The sequence below is a fragment of the Coregonus lavaretus genome (assembly GCF_964263955.1).
Source record: "Coregonus lavaretus genome assembly, chromosome: 1".
NCBI lineage: Eukaryota > Metazoa > Chordata > Actinopteri > Salmoniformes > Salmonidae > Coregonus > Coregonus lavaretus.
The window spans coordinates 55,234,498-55,253,517 of record NC_139988.1 but is presented as its reverse complement, the minus strand read 5'-3'; the positions used below and the strand labels follow the sequence as shown (position 1 = coordinate 55,253,517).

General features: G+C 42.2%; 1 protein-coding gene across 1 annotated transcript in view; it reads right to left on the bottom strand.

The window, feature by feature from the left end:
* Window positions 1–3,745: 3,745 nt before the first annotated feature.
* Window positions 3,746–19,020, bottom strand: part of LOC311133503 (uncharacterized protein) — a gene marked incomplete at both ends in the record, with an annotated part of 26,944 nt that continues 11,669 nt past the window's right edge. The window contains 6 exons of the mRNA XM_084166999.1: window positions 3,746–4,033; window positions 4,143–4,375; window positions 4,505–4,814; window positions 13,293–13,503; window positions 15,899–16,056; window positions 16,519–16,578. Coding sequence (XP_084023125.1) covers window positions 3,746–4,033; window positions 4,143–4,375; window positions 4,505–4,814; window positions 13,293–13,503; window positions 15,899–16,056; window positions 16,519–16,578 — 1,260 coding nt within the window. The remainder of the gene's footprint in view (window positions 4,034–4,142; window positions 4,376–4,504; window positions 4,815–13,292; window positions 13,504–15,898; window positions 16,057–16,518; window positions 16,579–19,020) is intronic.

Below are 19,020 nucleotides of genomic sequence, written 5' to 3'. Positions count from 1 at the left end.
GGGTTTTCAGAACATTTATCTTAAGCCATCCCTTTAAATATGGTGTACCTTTTAATTAGAATTGTGTCGACAAACTCACTAGAATACATTGAGAGAAGGGGTTCAGAATATAGGGATAAATGAAAGAAAGCCATCTAAATATATGCATATTGTCTCCGTTTCAGCACCAACTGGTAGATTAAAAAATACTTGGATCTTATATATTATGATTATTTAGGCACATTTTAGGGTTAGGAAAGTATGTATGAATCATAAGGAAAACTGGTTTGGAGAGTATTTAAACAATACATGTATTGAGGAATCAAAACGACAGTGGTTTGATTTATCCTGAAAGTTGTCAGGATAAAGTGTACAATAAGGTTGAACAATTGTCCCATAAATCTACCCTAATCCTTACTAATAATCAGTTGTATGACAAAGGTCCAGTCATCATGAAACGTGCTACATGTGGTCTGAGTTCCATAATGATTCAAATAGGCTACAACCTATTGCACAACATTAGCCTAATATGATTCACTAACAACCCTCAGGAACAGCTACACAGACATTACATTTACATTTTAGTCATTTAGCAGACGCTCTTATCCAGAGCGACTTACAGTTAGTGAGTGCATACATTTTTCATACATGACAGAGGAAAGAACGGTAAACGGAATGGAATGATGCCAAATGTAAGCTACTAAAGTGACAGCTATAAATGTATGAGGGTATTACTGACGGTGGCTCCTGATAGTGGCTAATATTGAACATGATACAAATTGTAAAATAAAACAGAAAAACCCAGGCATATAATTAAAACATTCTAAAGCACAAACATCAATTTGGCAGGTTCAGCGATACAGAAGCCTATAGCTTGGGTCGCCAAATTTCATCCACGCAAGTTATGAGGGACACAATTACAATTCTGAATTATGGCACAACTATTAATAGCCTACTTCAATGTGGAAAATGGGCAGCAATACATATCATATTGATATGATTTTCAGTTTGCTTCCATATGACTGGTTTCACATTCATCACCAGGGATCATAAGGAAAAATTATCTAAAACAATTGCTATTTGTATTTACAATCCCCTTCTCCAAATGGATTACTCATTTACCTAGCTCTTATCAATAGTTCTTATCAATTTATAATTTACAGTTCATGAAGAATTATATTATTTCTATCAGAGAAAACAAAGTAGATGCTTTTCTCACTTGGAACAGGCAGGTTTGCTCGACCTTATTTATGGTTCCCCTATGTCTAAAGGTGGTGGAATTATGAGAGAATTAAGTCAAGGTCAGAATATGGCATCTGTAGACACACCTCTGCCACACCTTCATTTCTTAGATCTCAACCCCAAATATGCTATTCTCATGCTTAAGTTCAAGGTCAGAATACACAGAGAGAAAATTGCATAAAAATGGAATTACGTTCCATTTCGGCACGCTTAGCTCGGGTTGGAATCAGCCCCATACTGTCTATACACACCATTCACATACATATACAGTATATTATTTATATTCTGGACTCAGGCCCATAAGCTAATTTCCTGCAATTATAACCATATTGCTATGGGGTTTTATACTGTGTATTTATATACTGTATTCTCGACATAGCTTATTCTAATATACCGTGTGGTGCCAGGACAACAACCTCTCCCTCAACGTGATCAAGACAAAGGAGATGATTGTGGACTACAGGAAAAGAAAGAGGACTGAGCATGTCCCCATTCTCATCGACGGGGCTATAGTGGAACAGGTTGAGAGCTTCAAGTTCCTTGGTGTCCACATCACCAACAAACTATCATGGTCCAAACACACCAAGACAGTCGTGAAGAGGGCACGACAAAGCCTGTTCCCCCTCAGGAGACTGAAAAGATTTGGTATGGGTCCTCAGATCCTCAAAAGGTTATACAGCTGCACCATCGAGGGCATCCTGACTGGTTGCATCACCGCCTGGTATGGCAACTGCTCGGCCTCCGACCGCAAGGCACTACAGAGGGTAGTGCGTACGGCCCAGTACATAACTTGGGCCAAGCTTCCTGCCATCCAGGACCTCTATACCAGGCGGTGTCAGAGGTAGGCCCTCAAAATTATTTTATTTCAGCTCATGAAACATGGGACCAACACTTTACATGGTGCGTTTATATATTTGTTCCGTTTATTTCTACTACTGTACATTGCATTTTAGTTACACTGTTTTGTACACACAGCATATGTATTTACATAGCACACTCTAATCCCTCTTGCACTGGCTCTATGCACACTCACTAGACTCTACCCACACACTCACACATACTACACTAGCACTCCAACACACACACACACTACAAATGCCCAAGCACACAATACACACTCACACATGCATATTGACGCCACACACACACACACACTTTTTTTATGTGGACACATACCATGCTGCTGCCCTTAGGGGGAAGAGTAACATTGCTAATTTCTCTGACATCTTTGCTGCCAGGGAGTTCAAAGCTCGCATTGACTCCTTTTTCTACATCCTGGGAAGCTTTTCATATACGCTGCTGCTACTCTGTTTATTATTATATCCTTATTGCCTAGTAATGTTTTTTACCCCTACACACATGTACGTACTGTATAACCTCAATTACCAGAACTACCTCCTACCCCTGCACATTGACTCGGTACTGGTACTTCCTGTATATAGCCTCGTTATTGTTATTTTATTGTGTTACCATTTCCTTTTTTATTGAGCAATTTTCTTTCTTACTTTTTAACTCTGTATTGTTGGGAATATGCTCATAAGGAATCATTTCACGGTAAAGTCAACAGGGTAAAGTCTACACCTGTTGTATTGGGCGGCATGTGACCAATACATTTGGATTTGGTTTGATTTCATATATCTACTGGTGTACATATCATTCTTAGTATATTTTGTGTCAATTCATCCGGTGTAGCATTTGGATTACTGTTATAGTGCTATTTGTGTTGACCTTGAGCCACTATCGTTTCTTGTCTAGCCTCTTTTCTGTCTATGCCCATGTCTGCTTGGTTTCCCGTCCTCTTGCCTGACTCTATTGGTGGCGTGATAAAGACAGTTCCTTTAAAAATAATATACATACACACCTGATGATAATTATATAGTACATTGATAAAAATAAAAATAAAAATAAATGTATGCACTCACTAACTGTAAAGTCGCTTTGGATAAGAGCGTCTGCTAAATGATTAAAATGTCAATGTAAATTACTGCAGTCACAATGTGGTTGTCCATTCATGCATCTGGATTACAAAATATGTTTCATACATCATAGACAGGTGTAGTCACTAATCCTCTTTTAAACCCATAATGATTCTGCTTTTATAATATATGTAATGGAAAAATACCTATAATTGCTAGGTAGCACATTACTGCACTGTTGGAGCTGCACCTGAGTTAGCATCTGCAAATCTGTGTATGAGAACAATAAACTTTGATTTTGGTTTGATTAATCTTACACTTATCAGAATTAAATTACGCTAATATGCCCATGCCCTTACAGAGAAGATTGCCGATTTACATACTGTCAAACCACAAAATTGTTGTGCATAAGCTAATTGTTCAGCTGGAAGTTGTTATGCAGTGTTGTAACATTACATACGAATAAAACTAAATAAAAAAGAAATGTTGTGATATAAGATATTCTTGAATGATAAATAGACTTTAATCTCTGCACACCTTTAAACAAATTATTTACAAAAATCCCATCCAAGATAAAAGCTGGATTTGTAAGTGTTTGAGTCGAAAGTTCAGTCTGTAGCGTATAGTCTTAATATGTAATTAATATAGTAAAAATATGCGTTGGACATCGTTGGGTGGGGGTGCTGATGATAAGAAACCATCTGTTGCACCATGGGCGGATACATCGCGTGGTTGGCAGGGGTGTATGGTAGGTGCTGTCCACCGAAGCCGTGGTACTGAAATGGGCGCATGGGCTGGAACGTCATCGGAGACTGGGCGGGAGCGAGGTACTCAGCGCGCAAGTCTTGGAGTTCCTGTTTCTGTTTCATCCTCCTATTCTGAAACCAAGTTCTCACCTGAAACAAGAAACACATAACATAAAAACCATTAGAACCAAATCAACACTCGTATAATTAAATAGGCCTACAGCACAATGTATAATGTGCTTTTGTATTCTAGTCTTACCTGAGTTTCAGAGAGGTTCAACTTCAGTGCCGTTTTGACTCGATTTCCAGCATCTGGATACTTGTGCTTGTTGTATATCTTCTCCAACTTTTCAATCTGCGACGGTGTGAACCTAGTACGTACACGTCGTTGGGCTCCGTCTCTCTCTCCCTCGCTCCCCTCTTCCACCGAGGGACATTGCGAGGAGGCAGCCTCACTATCATACGCCGAGGAGTACCCACTGTTTTCTGAAACTGTAAAAAAATATCAGTTAATGAAATGCTCTTCAATAAAAAAACACGATTTAAATGTGTTGTAACACCAAGTTTTTACATGTAATATTAAATTAAATGTTAACATATAGTAGCCTAAATGTTGCTTACGACTTGGGGAAGAGCAGCTTGTCGGATGCAGAGGTGAGCTCAACCTGGATTCCTGATTCTTTGGTTTTTCAGTGGAATTCGTCAATTCAAACCTTGTGGTCTTTGGCTTTGGCTGGAGGTAGACCTTGTTAGAAGAGGTTGGAGGTCGAGGCTGGACCATGCAAGGAACATGGGGTTTGAAGTGGGTTAGCATAGTATGCACATGTCCAGTGTCCACAGGTCCTTCTTTCGGGTTGGTGTCGTGATGGCTCTTCGCCAACCAGTCTACAGAGAAGTTATTGACCATGTTTGCTTCCATGAGCTCAGCAAACTATCCGAGGAGGGTCAGAGCATATAGTGATATGGCCCTCCATATATAGGCCCGGCCCTCTCCAAGATTTGCATTTGCAAAAGTGCGTTAACGCCTGATCGATTCCCAATGATTAGGTCCTAATGGGTCCTTATTGAAGCCTAGAGCCACCAAGTCTGTGAGAACCAGCTGAGCTCATCTCACTGGGCACAGATATCAGTTCAACGACTAGTTTTGATTGACATTTGGTTGAGTTGTCGACTAATGTGAAATCAACGAGGAAAACGACGTTTATTCAACCAGTGTTTGCCCAGATGTGTTACATTTGTCCACCCCAGCTGAAAATATACGGAAACAACACATGGAGAGAGTCCACCTATGCATCAGAGTTCTAAGGTTATGATATGTTGACGCATATAGGCCTACAATGACTTGACATTTAAGTTGTAGCCCATTGCAGAACGAATAAGATCACACTGAAAACAGCAGACCAATTAAAACCACTTTCTAAACAAGATAACAGGCTTTGCCACAGACCTAGTAAAACAGAAACCTAAACATGACTAAACTTGTAACATCATGCTGCAACACAAGTCAATGTCTATAGCTGTACACTCTTAGAAGAAAAGGTGCTATCTAGAACCTAAAATGGTTATTCGGCTGTCCCCATAGGAGAACCCTTTGAAGAACCCTTTTTAGTTCCAGGTAGCACCATTTTGGTTCCAGGTAGAACCCTTTTGGGTTCCATGTAGAACCCTTTTCACAGGCGTATCGCTGCAGAATGCTGTGGTAGCCATGCTGGTTAAGTGTGCCTTGAATTCTAAATAAATCACAGACTGTGTCACCAGCAAAGCACCCCCACACCATAACACCTCCTCCTCCATGCTTTACGGTGGGAACTACACATGCAGAGATCATCCATTCACCCACACCGCGTCTCACACCGACGTCAGTGCTAAATTTGAGCCAGATCCTGACGTAACAGGATAACCTCTCAGATTTTACCTTGTTTGTTCTGGCACCTATTTGCCCGGCTCCGGTACCTCATGCGGCATTATTTATAAAATTGGCAAACTTCAGACCGGCCTGTATATGTGCTTTCTTGAGCAGGGGGACCTTGCGGACGCTGCATGATTTCAGTCCTTCACGGCGTAGTGTGTTACCAATTGTTTTCTTGGTGACTATGGTCCCAGCTGCCTTGAGATCATTGACAAGATGCTCCGGTGTAGTTCTGGGCTGATTCCTCACCGTTCTCATGATCATTGCAACTCCACGAGGTGAGATCTTGCATGGAGCCCCAGGCCGAGGGAGATTGACAGTTCGTTTGTGTTTCTTCCATTTGCGAATAATCGCACCAACTGTTGTCACTTTCTCACCAAGCTGCCTGGCGATGGTCTTGTAGCCCATTCCAGCCTTGTGTAGGTCTACAATCTTGTCCCTGACATCCTTGGAAAGCTCTTTGGTCTTGGCCATGGTGGAGTGTTTGGAATCTGATTGATTGATTGCTTCTGTGGACAGGTGTCTTTTATACAGGTAACAAGCTGAGATTAGGAGCACTCCCTTTAAGAGTGGGGCGGCAGGTAGCTTAGTGGATAAGAGCGTTGTTCCAGTAACCGAAAGGTCGCTGGTTCTAATCCCTGAGCCGACTAGGTGAAAAATCTGTCGATGTGCCTTTGAGCAAGGCACTTAACCCTAATTGCTCTGGATAAGAGTGTCTGCTAAATGACTAAAATGTAAAAATGTTACCTGTATAAAAGACACCTGGGAGCCAAAAATCTTTTTGATTGAGAGGGGGTCAAATACTTATTTCCCTCATTAAAATGCAAATCAATTTATAACATTGTTGACATGCGTTTTTCTGGATTTTGTTGTTGTTATTCTGTCTCTCACTGTTCAAATAAACCTACCATTAAAATTATAGACTGATCATTTCTTTGTCAGTGGGCAAACGTACAAAATCAGCAGGGGATCAAATACTTTTATCCCTCACTGTATATATATCAAATCAAATTATTGTGATATGCTTGTTCTACTGCTACATTGATGTCTTGAAAAGTATATGAAATTCGAGTCTTGTAAGCCCCACAGCTGAGTATGTGTGCATATGCATATGGCGGGTGTTCTGCAGTGACGCCTAAAAATGTTTCTGTACATTGATGTCTTGAAAATTAGGCTATAAGAAATTCAGACTTGTAAGCCCCAGAGCTATACTAGAGTATGTGGGCATAGTATATGTTTGAGACCAACGTATGGCCGATGCGTGACGGTAGCTGTATGAGAAGCGTGCCAGTATCTCTCACATAACTAGATTCACTTTCTATGATCTCTCTCCCTCTCTGCTCCGATAGACATGAGCCTGAACTCTCATCTCTCAAGCATTGCACTTAATCATTTAGTTAGACTCTATGCTGTAGGCCACCAAAATATTTGATCAACTTCCAAATATTGTTTTACAAAAGAGAGAGAGAGATATGCTTTTGGCACGAGTGCATCCGCCATCAACAGTGAGTGAGATGCGCATCATTGGGTGTGTCAGTGAAACTGGGAAGCATTTTTAGGACAAATTTCCTCCTCATATTGTAGCTTCCAATATGTCTCTCCACACACCTAGGCCTAGGCTATTGATGGATTGAAGACAAGGTTGTTTTTATTGATGTCTGATTCTCAGTTTGTCAGTGTCAAAGTAGCCTGCCATTTCGATCATTTGCGTGGTATTAACAAAAATTCTGCCAAAGTCTCCAGTCATGTAAAATGATGTAGAATTGCATGAAATGAGTTTATAAAAGGCCAACATTTTCCCGGACATTATGCTACTGAAAATGTACCCCATGTGTGCAACTTCTGTAAGTGCCTCTACTCTACTGCTCTATGCCACTATGCAAATGCAATGATATGAATGCAATTCTTTATTATAAAGGAGATTTTTTTTTTCATGCATTCCAGTTCCTCAGAACTCCACAGGTCACCCCCATCTCGTGCTGACTGATTGTTCCGGCACCTCCCGATTTACAAATTAAACACTGGGCACCGTTGGAAATGCCGAGTGCTGAAGCGCGTAGCGCGTAAGAATAGTCTGTTCTTGGTTGCAACACTCACTCCCGTGTTCCAAACTGCCTCTGGAAGCAACGTCAGCACAAGAACTGTTCATTGGGAGCTTCATGAAATGGGTTTCCATGGCCAAGCAGCCGCACACAAGCCTAATATCACCATGCCCACTCCTCCATACAGACCTTCTCCAGATCCTTCAGGTTTCGGGGCTGTCGCTGGGCAATACGGACATTCAGCTCCCTCCAAAGATTTTCTATTGGGTTCAGGTCTGGAGACTGTCTAGGCCACTCCAGGACTTTGATATGCTTCTTACGGAGCCACTCCTTAGTTGCCCTGGCTGTGTGTTTCGGGTCGTTGTCATGCTGGAAGACCCAGCCACGACCCATCTTCAATGCTCTTACTGAGAGAAGGAGGTTGTTGGCCAAGATCTCGCGATACATGGCCCCATCCATCCTCCCCTCAATACGGTGCAGTCATCCTGTCCCCTTTGCAGAAAAGCATCCCCAAAGAATGATGTTTCCACCTCCATGCTTCACGGTTGGGATGGTGTTCTTGGGGTTGTACTCATCCTTCTTCTTCCTCCAAACACGGCGAGTGAAGTTTAGACCAAAAAGCTCTATTTTTGTCTCATCAGACCACATGACCTTCTCCCATTCCTCCTCTGGATCATCCAGATGGTAATTGGCAAACTTCAGACGGGCCTGGACATGCACTGGCTTGAGCAGGGGGACCTTGCGTGCGCTGCAGGATTTTAATCCATGACGGCGTAGTGTGTTACTAATGGTTTTCTTTGAGACTGTGGTCCCAGCTCTCTTCAGGTCATTGACCAGGTCCTGCCGTGTAGTTCTGGGCTGATCCCTCACCTTCCTCATGATCATTGATGCCCCACGAGGTGAGATCTTGCATGGAGCCCCAGACCAAGGGTGATTGACCGTCATCTTGAACTTCTTCCATTTTCTAATAATTGCGCCAACAGTTGTTGCCTCCTCACCAAGCTGCTTGCCTATTGTCCTGTAGCCCATCCCAGCCTTGTGCAGGTCTACAATTTTATCCCTGATGTCCTTACACAGCTCTCTGGTCTTGGCCATTGTGGAGAAGTTGGAGTCTGTTTGATTGAGTATGTGGACAGGTGTCTTTTATACAGGTAACGAGTTCAAACAGGTGCAGTTAATACAGGTAATGAGTGGAGAACAGGAGGGCTTCTTCAAGAAAAAGTAACAGGTCTGTGAGAGCCGGAATTCTTACTGGTTGGTAGGTGATCAAATACTTATGTCATGCAATAAAATGCAAATGAATTACTTAAAAATCATACAATGTGATTTTCTGGATTTTTGTTTTAGATTCCGTCTCTCACAGTTGAAGTGTACCTATGATAAAAATTACAGACCTCTACATGCTTTGTAAGTAGGAAAACCTGCAAAATCGGCAGTGTATCAAATACTTGTTCTCCCCACTGTGTGTGTGTATATATATGATGCTTTGGGGCTGTCGCTGGGCAACACAGACTTTCAACTCCCTCCAAAGATTTTCTATGGGGTTGAGATCTGGAGACTGGCTAGGCCACTCCAGGACCTTGAAATGCTTCTTACGAAGCCACTCCTTCGTTGCCCGGGCGGTGTGTTTGGGATCATTGTCATGCTGAAAGACCCAGCCACGTTTCATCTTCAATGCCCTTGCTGATGGAAGGAGGTTTTCACTCAAAATCTCACGATACATGGCCCCATTCATTCTTTCCTTTACACGGATCAGTCGTCCTGGTCCCTTTGCAGAAAAACAGCCCCAAAGCATGATGTTTCCACCCCCATGCTTCACAGTAGGTATGGTGTTCTTTGGATGCAATTCAGCATTCTTTGTCCTCCAAACACGACGAGTTGAGTTTTTACCAAAAAGTTATATTTTGGTTTCATCTGACCAGATGACATTCTCCCAATCCTCTTCTGGATCATCCAAATGCACTCTAGCAAACTTCAGACGGGCCTGGACATGTACTGGCTTAAGCAGGGGGACACGTCTGGCACTGCAGGATTTGAGTCCCTGGCGGCGTAGCGTGTTACTGATGGTAGGCTTTGTTACTTTGGTCCCAGCTCTCTGCAGGTCATTCACTAGGTCCCCCCGTGTGGTTCTGGGAGTTTTGCTCACCGTTCTTGTGATCATTTTGATCCCACGGGGTGAGATCTTGCGTGGAGCCCCAGATCGAGGGAGATTATCAGTGGTCTTGTATGTCTTCCATTTCCTAATAATTGCTCCCACAGTTGATTTCTTCAAACCAAGCTGCTTACCTATTGCAGATTCAGTCTTCCCAGCCTGGTGCAGGTCTACAATTTTGTTTCTGGTGTCCTTTGACAGCTCTTTGGTCTTGGCCATAGTGGAGTTTGGAGTGTGACTGTTTGAGGTTGTGGACAGGTGTCTTTTATACTGATAACAAGTTCAAACAGGTGCCATTAATACAGGTAACGAGTGGAGGACAGAGGAGCCTCTTAAAGAAGAAGTTACAGGTCTGTGAGAGCCAGAAATCTTGCTTGTTTGTAGGTGACCAAATACTTATTTTCCACCATAATTTGCAAATAAATTCATAAAAAATCCTACAATGTGATTTTCTGGAATTTTTTTCTCAATTTGTCTGTCATAGTTGACGTGTACCTATAATGAAAATTACAGGCCTCTCTCATCTTTTTAAGTGGGAGAACTTGCACAATTGGTGGCTGACTAAATACTTTTTTTCCCCACTGTGTGTGTGTGTATATATATATATATATATATATATATATATATATATATATATACACTACCAGTCAAAAGTTTGGACACACCTACTCATTCAAGGGTTTTTCTTAATTTTTGCTATTTTCTCCATTGTAGAATAATAGTGAAGACATCAAGACTATGAAATAACACATATGGAATCATGTAGTAACCAAAACAGTGATAAACAAATGAAAATATATTTTATATTTGAGATTCTTCAAATTAGCCACCCTTTGACTTGATGACAGCTTTGCACACTCTTGGCATTCTCTCAACCAGCTTCATGAGTTAGTCACCTGGAATGCCTTTAAATTAACAGGTGTGCCTTGTTAAAAGTTAATTTGTGGAATTTCTTTCCTTCTTTATGCATTTGAGTCAATCAGTTGTGTTGTGACAAGGTAGGGGGGTATACAGAAGATAGCCCTATTTGGTAAAAGACCAAGTCCATATTATGGCAAGAACAGCTCAAATAAGCAAAGCGAAACGACAGTCCATCATTACTTTAAGATATGAAGGTCAGTCAATACAGAACATTTAAAGAACTTTTAAACGTTCTTCAAGTGCAGTCGCAAAAACTATCAAGCGCTATGATGAAACTGGCTCTCATGAGGACCGCCACAGGAAAGGAAGACCCAGAGTTACCTCTGCTGCAGAGGATAAGTTCATTAGAGTTAACTGCACCTCAGATTGCAGCCCAAGTAAATGCTTCACAGAGTTCAAGTAACAGACACATCTCAACATCAACTGTTCAGAGGAGACTGCATGAATCAGGCCTTAATGGTCAAATTGCTGCAAAGAAACCACTACTAAAGGACACCAATAAGAAGAAGAGACTTGTTTGGGCCAAGAAACACGAGCAATGGACATTAGGCCGGTGGAAATTTGTCCTTTCGTCTGATGAGTCCAAATGTGAGATTTTAGGTTCCAACTACCGTGTCTTTGTGAGACGCAGAGTAGGTGAACGGATGATCTCCGCATGTGTGGTTCCCACCGTGAAGTATGGAGGAGGAGGTGTGATGGTGACACTGTCTGTGATTTATTTAGATTTCAAGGCACACTTAGGTTAGGTTATGCTTCACGGTAGGAACCACACATCATCCATTCACTTACTCTGCGTCTCACAAAGACACGGCAGTTGGAACCAAAAATCTTAAATTTGGACTCATCAGATGAAAGGACAGATTTCCACTGGTCTAATGTCCATTGCTCGTATTTCTTGGCCAAAGCAAGTCTCTTCTTCTTATTGGTGTCCTTTAGTAGTGGTTTCTTTGCAATAATTCGACCATGAAGGCCTGATTCACGCAGTCTCCTCTGAACAGTTGATGTTGAGATGTGTCTGTTACTTGAACTCCGTGAAGCATTTATTTGGGCTGCAATCTGAGGCTGGTAACTCCAATGAACTTATCCTCTGCAGCAGAAGTAACTCTGGGTCTTCCTTTCCTGTGGTGGTCCTCATGGAAGCCAGTTTCATCATAGCGCTTGATGGTTTTTGTGACTGCACTTGAAGAAAAATATAACGTTTTTGAAATGTTCCGTATTGACTGACCTTCATGTCTTAAAGTAATGATGGACTGTCATTTATTTTTGCATATTTTAGCTGTTCTTGCCATAATAGGGCTATCTTCTGTATACCACCCCTACCTTCACAACACAACTGATTGGCTCAATCGCATTAAGAAGGAAAGAAATTCCACAAATTAACTTTTAACAAGGCACACCTGAAGCTGGTTGAGAGAATGCCAAGAGTGTGCAAAGCTATCATCAAGTCAAAGGGTGGCTACTTTGAAGAATTTGTTTAACACTTTTTTGGTTACTACATGATTCTATGTGTTATTTCATAGTTTTGATGTCTTCACTATTATTCTCAATGTAGAAAATAGTAAAAATAAAGAAACACCCTGGAATGAGTAGGTGTGTCCAAACATTTGACTGGTACTGTATATATTTGGAAATGTATCCCCGGGACTACAAAAGGGGTGCAACCATTTAGATGGTGCGCCGGAGAGTTGAAAATTGTCATTATCTATCTGTGATTGTATCAAAATATCTCACTTTTAAAATCGAATTGAGCTATAATACATGACAACACAATTAAAGACATGTCATCTCATTATGAAACATTATCATCATTATGTTGTCTTAAAGACTAGCAATCAAAATGGTGTACACGAGAGAGAAATGTGATCCATATGCCTCCACCAGAAGGATTTTAAAAAGTCGAATACTGTTTTCTACTCATTCTAACATCAAAAGAAACAATGATATGTTTCAGATTACTTTGTACTCTACTTTGGAGATAATCAAGGAGTTGGAGGTGTGCAATGGATTGTCAGGCTATGGTGTGCAATGTGGGGGATTGAGCTCGACTTCTCACTGTATACAATCAGAGTGAAGTCCGCTGAACCTTGGATGCCTTCATGTGGCTCCGTCATTGAGTTCAAATAAAGACTGTCCTCATAATGTCTTCATCAAAGTTATTACCAATAAATAGAGACACCCACCCAGTCTCTGCTACCAAAGTAACTCAGTGAGGGGTTTGGGGTCTTTTGAGTCGTTGTCCGACCAGGGCCTGAATTCATAAAGCATTAGGAGTACTGATCTAGGACCAGGTCCCCTCTGTCCATATAATCATATTAATTATGATCTAAAAGGCAAAACTGATCCTAGATCAGGCAAGGCTGTAGGTCATTGGAAGGTGGCCTTCACCCTCTTCAGTGTGTCCTGGATCCTGCGGGTGTGTCGGTCAGTGGGGGTGTGGTGGAAGTTGGCCTCGTTGTCTGCAGCCAGCAGGGGGATGTCACAGCCGCTGAGGTGGGCGATGCGTAGTCTTAGGTAGGCCTGCAGCTCCAGGTCAGGAGTGAAGGAGTACACTGTCTCCTGGAACGCATGCACCTGACTCACCACCTTCGCTATGGTCCTGGACAGTGAGGAAGGAGAGAGATAAAGATAGAAAGAGAGGGGGAAAGAAGCAGATAGGTAAAGGGGGGAGACAAGAAAGTACATGAAATTAGGACAAAGGCAGAGATTGAAGTTGGGGCCACCATGGAGATGGAGGACTAGACAGAGGGTGAAAAAGAGAAATAGGAGTTTGTTATTGTTAATCTTCGGCAGGAACATACTCATAATTTGGCACCATGTTACTGAACACTTGCATCATATACAGTACAGTAAGTGACCTGATTTCTAGAATAGTGGGGGAACCTAGGGTCTATCATAACCAGCTGTGACGCTGCCTCTCACCGTGACCCTTTATGACCCCAGCTTCTGTCAACATCGATGCATCTCGGAGCACCTGGCGTGCCACATCTCCCAAAATCACACAGCATCGCGATACACCATCTGGCTGTGTGCTAGCTTTAGTAGAGGAACCCAAATCCTAAAAGACTGCCATGGATGAGCAGCTGTGTCATTACCGTCCGCCACAACTTTCTTTGAACCCAGCATCTGGCCGCCATATACAAGTGGGTAGAAGGACACAGGGATACTAGTTTGGTGGCAACTTGGCCCACTTCATTACATCAAAGGAGAAAGTTAATATCAAGTTTACACCGTTAAACAATGAGTGTCAGGTTGATATCCATGTCAGTGCAAAGGCGACCAGAGTAGATTCATTAATCTCAATTGCAGATAAGTGCAAATGAATGCTATAGGCCAGTAGCTGGATGAGTGTATAGGCCTAGTGTAGGCCATAAGATTTTCCAGACCCAGATTAAGCCTAGTCCTGGGCCTGTATTCACAACGCATCTCAGAGTAGGAGTGCTGATCTAGGATCAAGTTCTCTCTGTCCATTTAAGCGACTTTGGTTCCTTGAAAAGCTATGTATACAGTACATGACCAAAAGTATGTGGACAACTGCTCGTTCAACATCTCATTCCAAAATCATGGGCATAAATATGGAGTTGGTCCCCCCTTTGCTGCTATAACAGCCTCCACTATTCTGGGAAGGCTTTCCACTAGATGTTGGAACATTGCTGCAGGGACTTGCTTCCATTCAGCCACAAGAGCATTAGTGAGGTCAGGCACTGATTGGGCGATTAGGCAAGACTCGCAGTCGGCGTTCCAATTCATCCTAAAGGCGTTCGATGGGGTTGAGGTCAGGGCTCTGTGCAGGCCAGTCAAGTTCTTCCACACCGATCTCGACAAACCATTTCTGTATGGACCTCGCTTTGTGCACAGGGGCATTGTCATGCTGAAACAGGAAAGGGCCTTCCCCAAACTGTTGCCACAAAGTTGGAAGCACAGAATCGTCTAGAATGTCACTGTATGCTGTAGCGTTAAGATTTCCCTTCACTGGAACTAAGGGGCCTAGCCCGAACCATGAAAAACAGCCCCAGACCATTATTCCTCCTCCACCAAACTTTACAGTTGGCACTATGCATTTGGTCAGGTAGTGTTCTCCTGGCATCCACCAAACCCAGATTCATCCGTCGGACTGCCAGATGGTGAAGCGTGATTCATCACTCCAGAGAACGTGTTTCCACTGCTCCAGAGTCCAATGGCGGAGAGCTTTACACCACTCCAGCCGATGCTTGGCATTGCGCATGGTGATCTTAGGCTTGTGTGCGGCTGCTCGGGCATGGAAACCCATTTCATGAAGCTCCCGACAAACAGTTCTTGTGCCGACGTTGCTTCCAGAGGCAGATTGGAACTCGGTAGTGAGCTTTGCAACCGAGGACAGACGATTTTTAAGCGCTACACGCTTCATCACTCGCCGGTCCCGTTCTGTGAGCTTGTCTGGCCTACCACTTCGTGGCTGAGCCGTTGTTGCTCCTAGACGTTTCCACTACACAATAACAGCACTTACAGTTGACCGGGGCAGCTCTAGCAGGGTAGAAATTTGACGAACTGACTGACTTGTTGGAAAGTTGGCATCCTATGACAGTGCCACGTTGAAAGTCACTGAGCTCTTCAGTAAGGCCATTCTACTGCCAATGTTTTTCTATGGAGATTGCATGGCTGTGTGCTCGATTGTATACACCTGTCAGCAACGGGTGTGGCTGAAATAGCCGAATCCACTAATTTGAAGGGGTGTCCACATACATTTGTATATATAGTGTAAGTCACATTTATTATTATTATTATTCATTATGATCTAAAAGGCTAAATTTATCCTAGATTACCACTCCTACTATGAGACGGGTTTTGAATACAGACCCAGGACTTTATGTGCTGGTTACCGCGGACTCCGAAAAAGCGTAAACCACTTACAATTCTCCATTCAGCTTCTCCTTAGAAAATCATTTTTAGTCCAGGACTAGACCTAATCTGTTTAGAGGAAACTGGCCCTGAGATGTTGCATTACGCTCATTCACCTAAGTTTTGGCCACTTGTAGGCGCCGCTGGTCAGAGTGAAGGCTCCGATCTCCAGCTGCTGGATGTGCATGGCCAGGATGTGGGCAGCAGGGAGGGTGGGTCTCCTCCTCACATGCTCTCCTCCCATCAGACACAGGTTATCACTCTTCAGAAAGACCTGACAAAGAGGGAGGGAGAGGGGGAGGGAAGAGAGAGGGATACAAAAAGAGGGAGAGAAAGAGAAGGAGGGAGAGAGAGAGAGAGAGAAGAGAAAGAGCATTCACAAACTGATGTCTTACTCTTCCCTTGATTTATAACATCTTGAAGTTTTCATGAAAAAACAAGAAAATACTTTTCCTAATCTTTGCAAAGTGTGTTATTTGAGAATGTCTCGCATCAAGTTTGGTTCTATATAGCCTCCAGACCGTTCTCAAATTAGAATATGGTGTGATGTCTGGTAGCACGATGAAAAAAGCATATAATGCTGGCCAGCTGTGAATGTGTCACAGAATTTCACAAACAGATGTGCTGCTTGAATGTGTTTTTCTTTCGGCTTATTTGCCTGAAGCCCCACATGTGTCTCTGGTACAGCAGAGGGCACACACACACACACACACACACACACACAAACATGCCTTACCTGCACGGCTCGCAGCTCCTCTAGGACCTCACACACCTTGGTAGACAGATGTTTCCAAGCCTATCGGCAAGAAAGGAGGTGTTTCATTTAGCAAGAACCAATAAATCTGTCTCACACTTAAGGAAGCTTTACTCCCATTACAGTATTTATTTTTGTTGCTTTGGTGCAACTTTCACAAGTATGTGGTACATTTTCATGACTCTTAGTACAAAACTCAAAACAGATCATCAAAAATGCAGTTGTTTCAAAACTCTAAGGACATTTTATATTGACTAAGTACGACACACAAAATCATACAGTCACTTTTTCACCAAACTTAATCAGTGTTTCATCTACAACTACATGTTTCACATTGCAATACAAGTTCATATAAAGTAATTGACTTTCACAATGCTCACATTACTTTTGATATGATTCTCTTCTCTTTTGTTAAAAAACATTTTGCTATTACTTAATCCAACTGCTCTGAAATGTTTGTCCGGCCATGCACGGTCGAAGTCATAGTAAAAGTCCTTGTATGCTATATATATATTTTTTTATTGAGATGGTTTGGGATGAGTCGGACAGCAGAGTGAAGGAAAAGCGGCCAACAAGTGCTCAGCATACTCATTCAAGGGTTTTTCTTTATTTTTTACTATTTTTACATTGTAGAATAATAGTGAAGACATCAAAACTATTAAATAACACACATGGAATCATGTAGTAACCAAAAAAGTGTTAAACAAATCAAAATTTATTTTGTATTTGAGATTCTTCAAATAGCCACCCCTTGCCTTGATGACAGCTTTGCACACTCTTGGCATTCTCTCAACCAACTTCACCTGTAATGCTTTTCCAACAGTCTTGAATGAGTTCCCACATATGCTGAGCACTTGTTGGCCGCTTTTCCTTCACTCTGCTGTCCGACTCATCCCAAACCATCTCAATAGGGTTGAGGTCGGGGGATTGTGGAGGCCAGGTCATCTGATGCAACACTCCATCACTCTCCTTCTTGGTAAAATAGCCCTTACACAGCCTGGAGGTGTGTTGGGTCATTGTCCTGTTGAAAAACAAATGATAGTCCCACTAATCCCAAACCAGATGGGATGGAATTTCGCTGCAGAATGCTGTGGTAGTCATGATGGTTAAGTGTGCTTTGAATTATAAATAAATCACAGACAGTGTCACCAGCAAAGCACCCCCTTACCATAACACCTCCTCCTCCATGCTTTACCGTGGGAACTACACATGCAGAGATCATCCGTTCACCCACACCGCGTTTCACAAAGACACAAATCTCCAATTTGGACTCCAGACCAAAGGACACATTTCCATCGGTCTAATGTCATCCATTGCTCGTGTTTCTTGGCCCAAGCAGGTCTCTTCTTCTTATTGGTGTCCTTTAGTAGTGGTTTCTTTGCAGCAATTCGACCATGAAGGCCTGATTCACACAGTCCCCTCTGAACAGTTGATGTTGAGATGTGTCTGTTACTTTAACTCTGTGAAGCATTTATTTGGGCTGCAATTTCTGAGGCTGGTAAGTCTAATGAACGTATCCTCTGCAGCAGAGGTAACTCTGGGTCTTCCATTCCTGTGGCGGTCCTCATGAGAGCCAGTTTCATCATAGTTCTTGATGGTTTTTGCGACTGCACTTGAAGAAACTTTCAAAGTTCTTGAAATGTTCCGTATTGACTGACCTTCATGTCTTAAAGTAATGATGGACTGTCGTTTCTCTTTGCTTATTTGAGCTGTTCTTGTCAATACGGATTTGGTCTTTTACCAAATAGGGCTATCTTCTGTATACCCCCCCTACCTTGTCACAACACAACGGATTGGCTCAAACACATTAAGACGGAAATAAATTCCACAAATTAACTTTTAAGAAGGCACACCCTTGTTAATTGAAATGCATTCCAGGTGACTACCTAATGAAGCTGGTTGAGAGAATGCCAAGAGTGTGCAAAGCTGTCATCAAGGCAAAGGGTGGCTTATTTGAAGAATCTCAAATATAACATATATTTTGATTTGTTGAACACTTTTTTGGTTACTACATGACTCCATATGAGTTATGTCATAGTTTTGATGTCTTCACAATTATTCTACAATGTAGAAAATAGTAAAAATAAAGAAAAACCCTTGAATGAGTAGGTGTTCTAAAACTTTTGATTGGTAGTGTATATATATATTAGAAAGTACTACTATGAGGACGACTATTAGGATTTTACTTCACAGTACATAAAAAAAGATTTGTATATTGACAAAATCAGAGATGTACAGTATGCAAAAAATCTAATCAAATCAAAGTTTATTGGTTGCGTACACAAATTAGCAGATGTTACAGCAGGTGCAGCGAAATGCTGGTGTTTCTAGCTCCTACAGTGCAGTAATACAATAGCAATACAATACCAATACACAAATAATCCAGAAAAAAATCCATCCCCTATACAGTAAGCATGTACCAAAATGAAGTTGCTGGGCTCTTTTTGATGGGGTGGGGGTGGGTTCACACTGCTTTACAAAAAT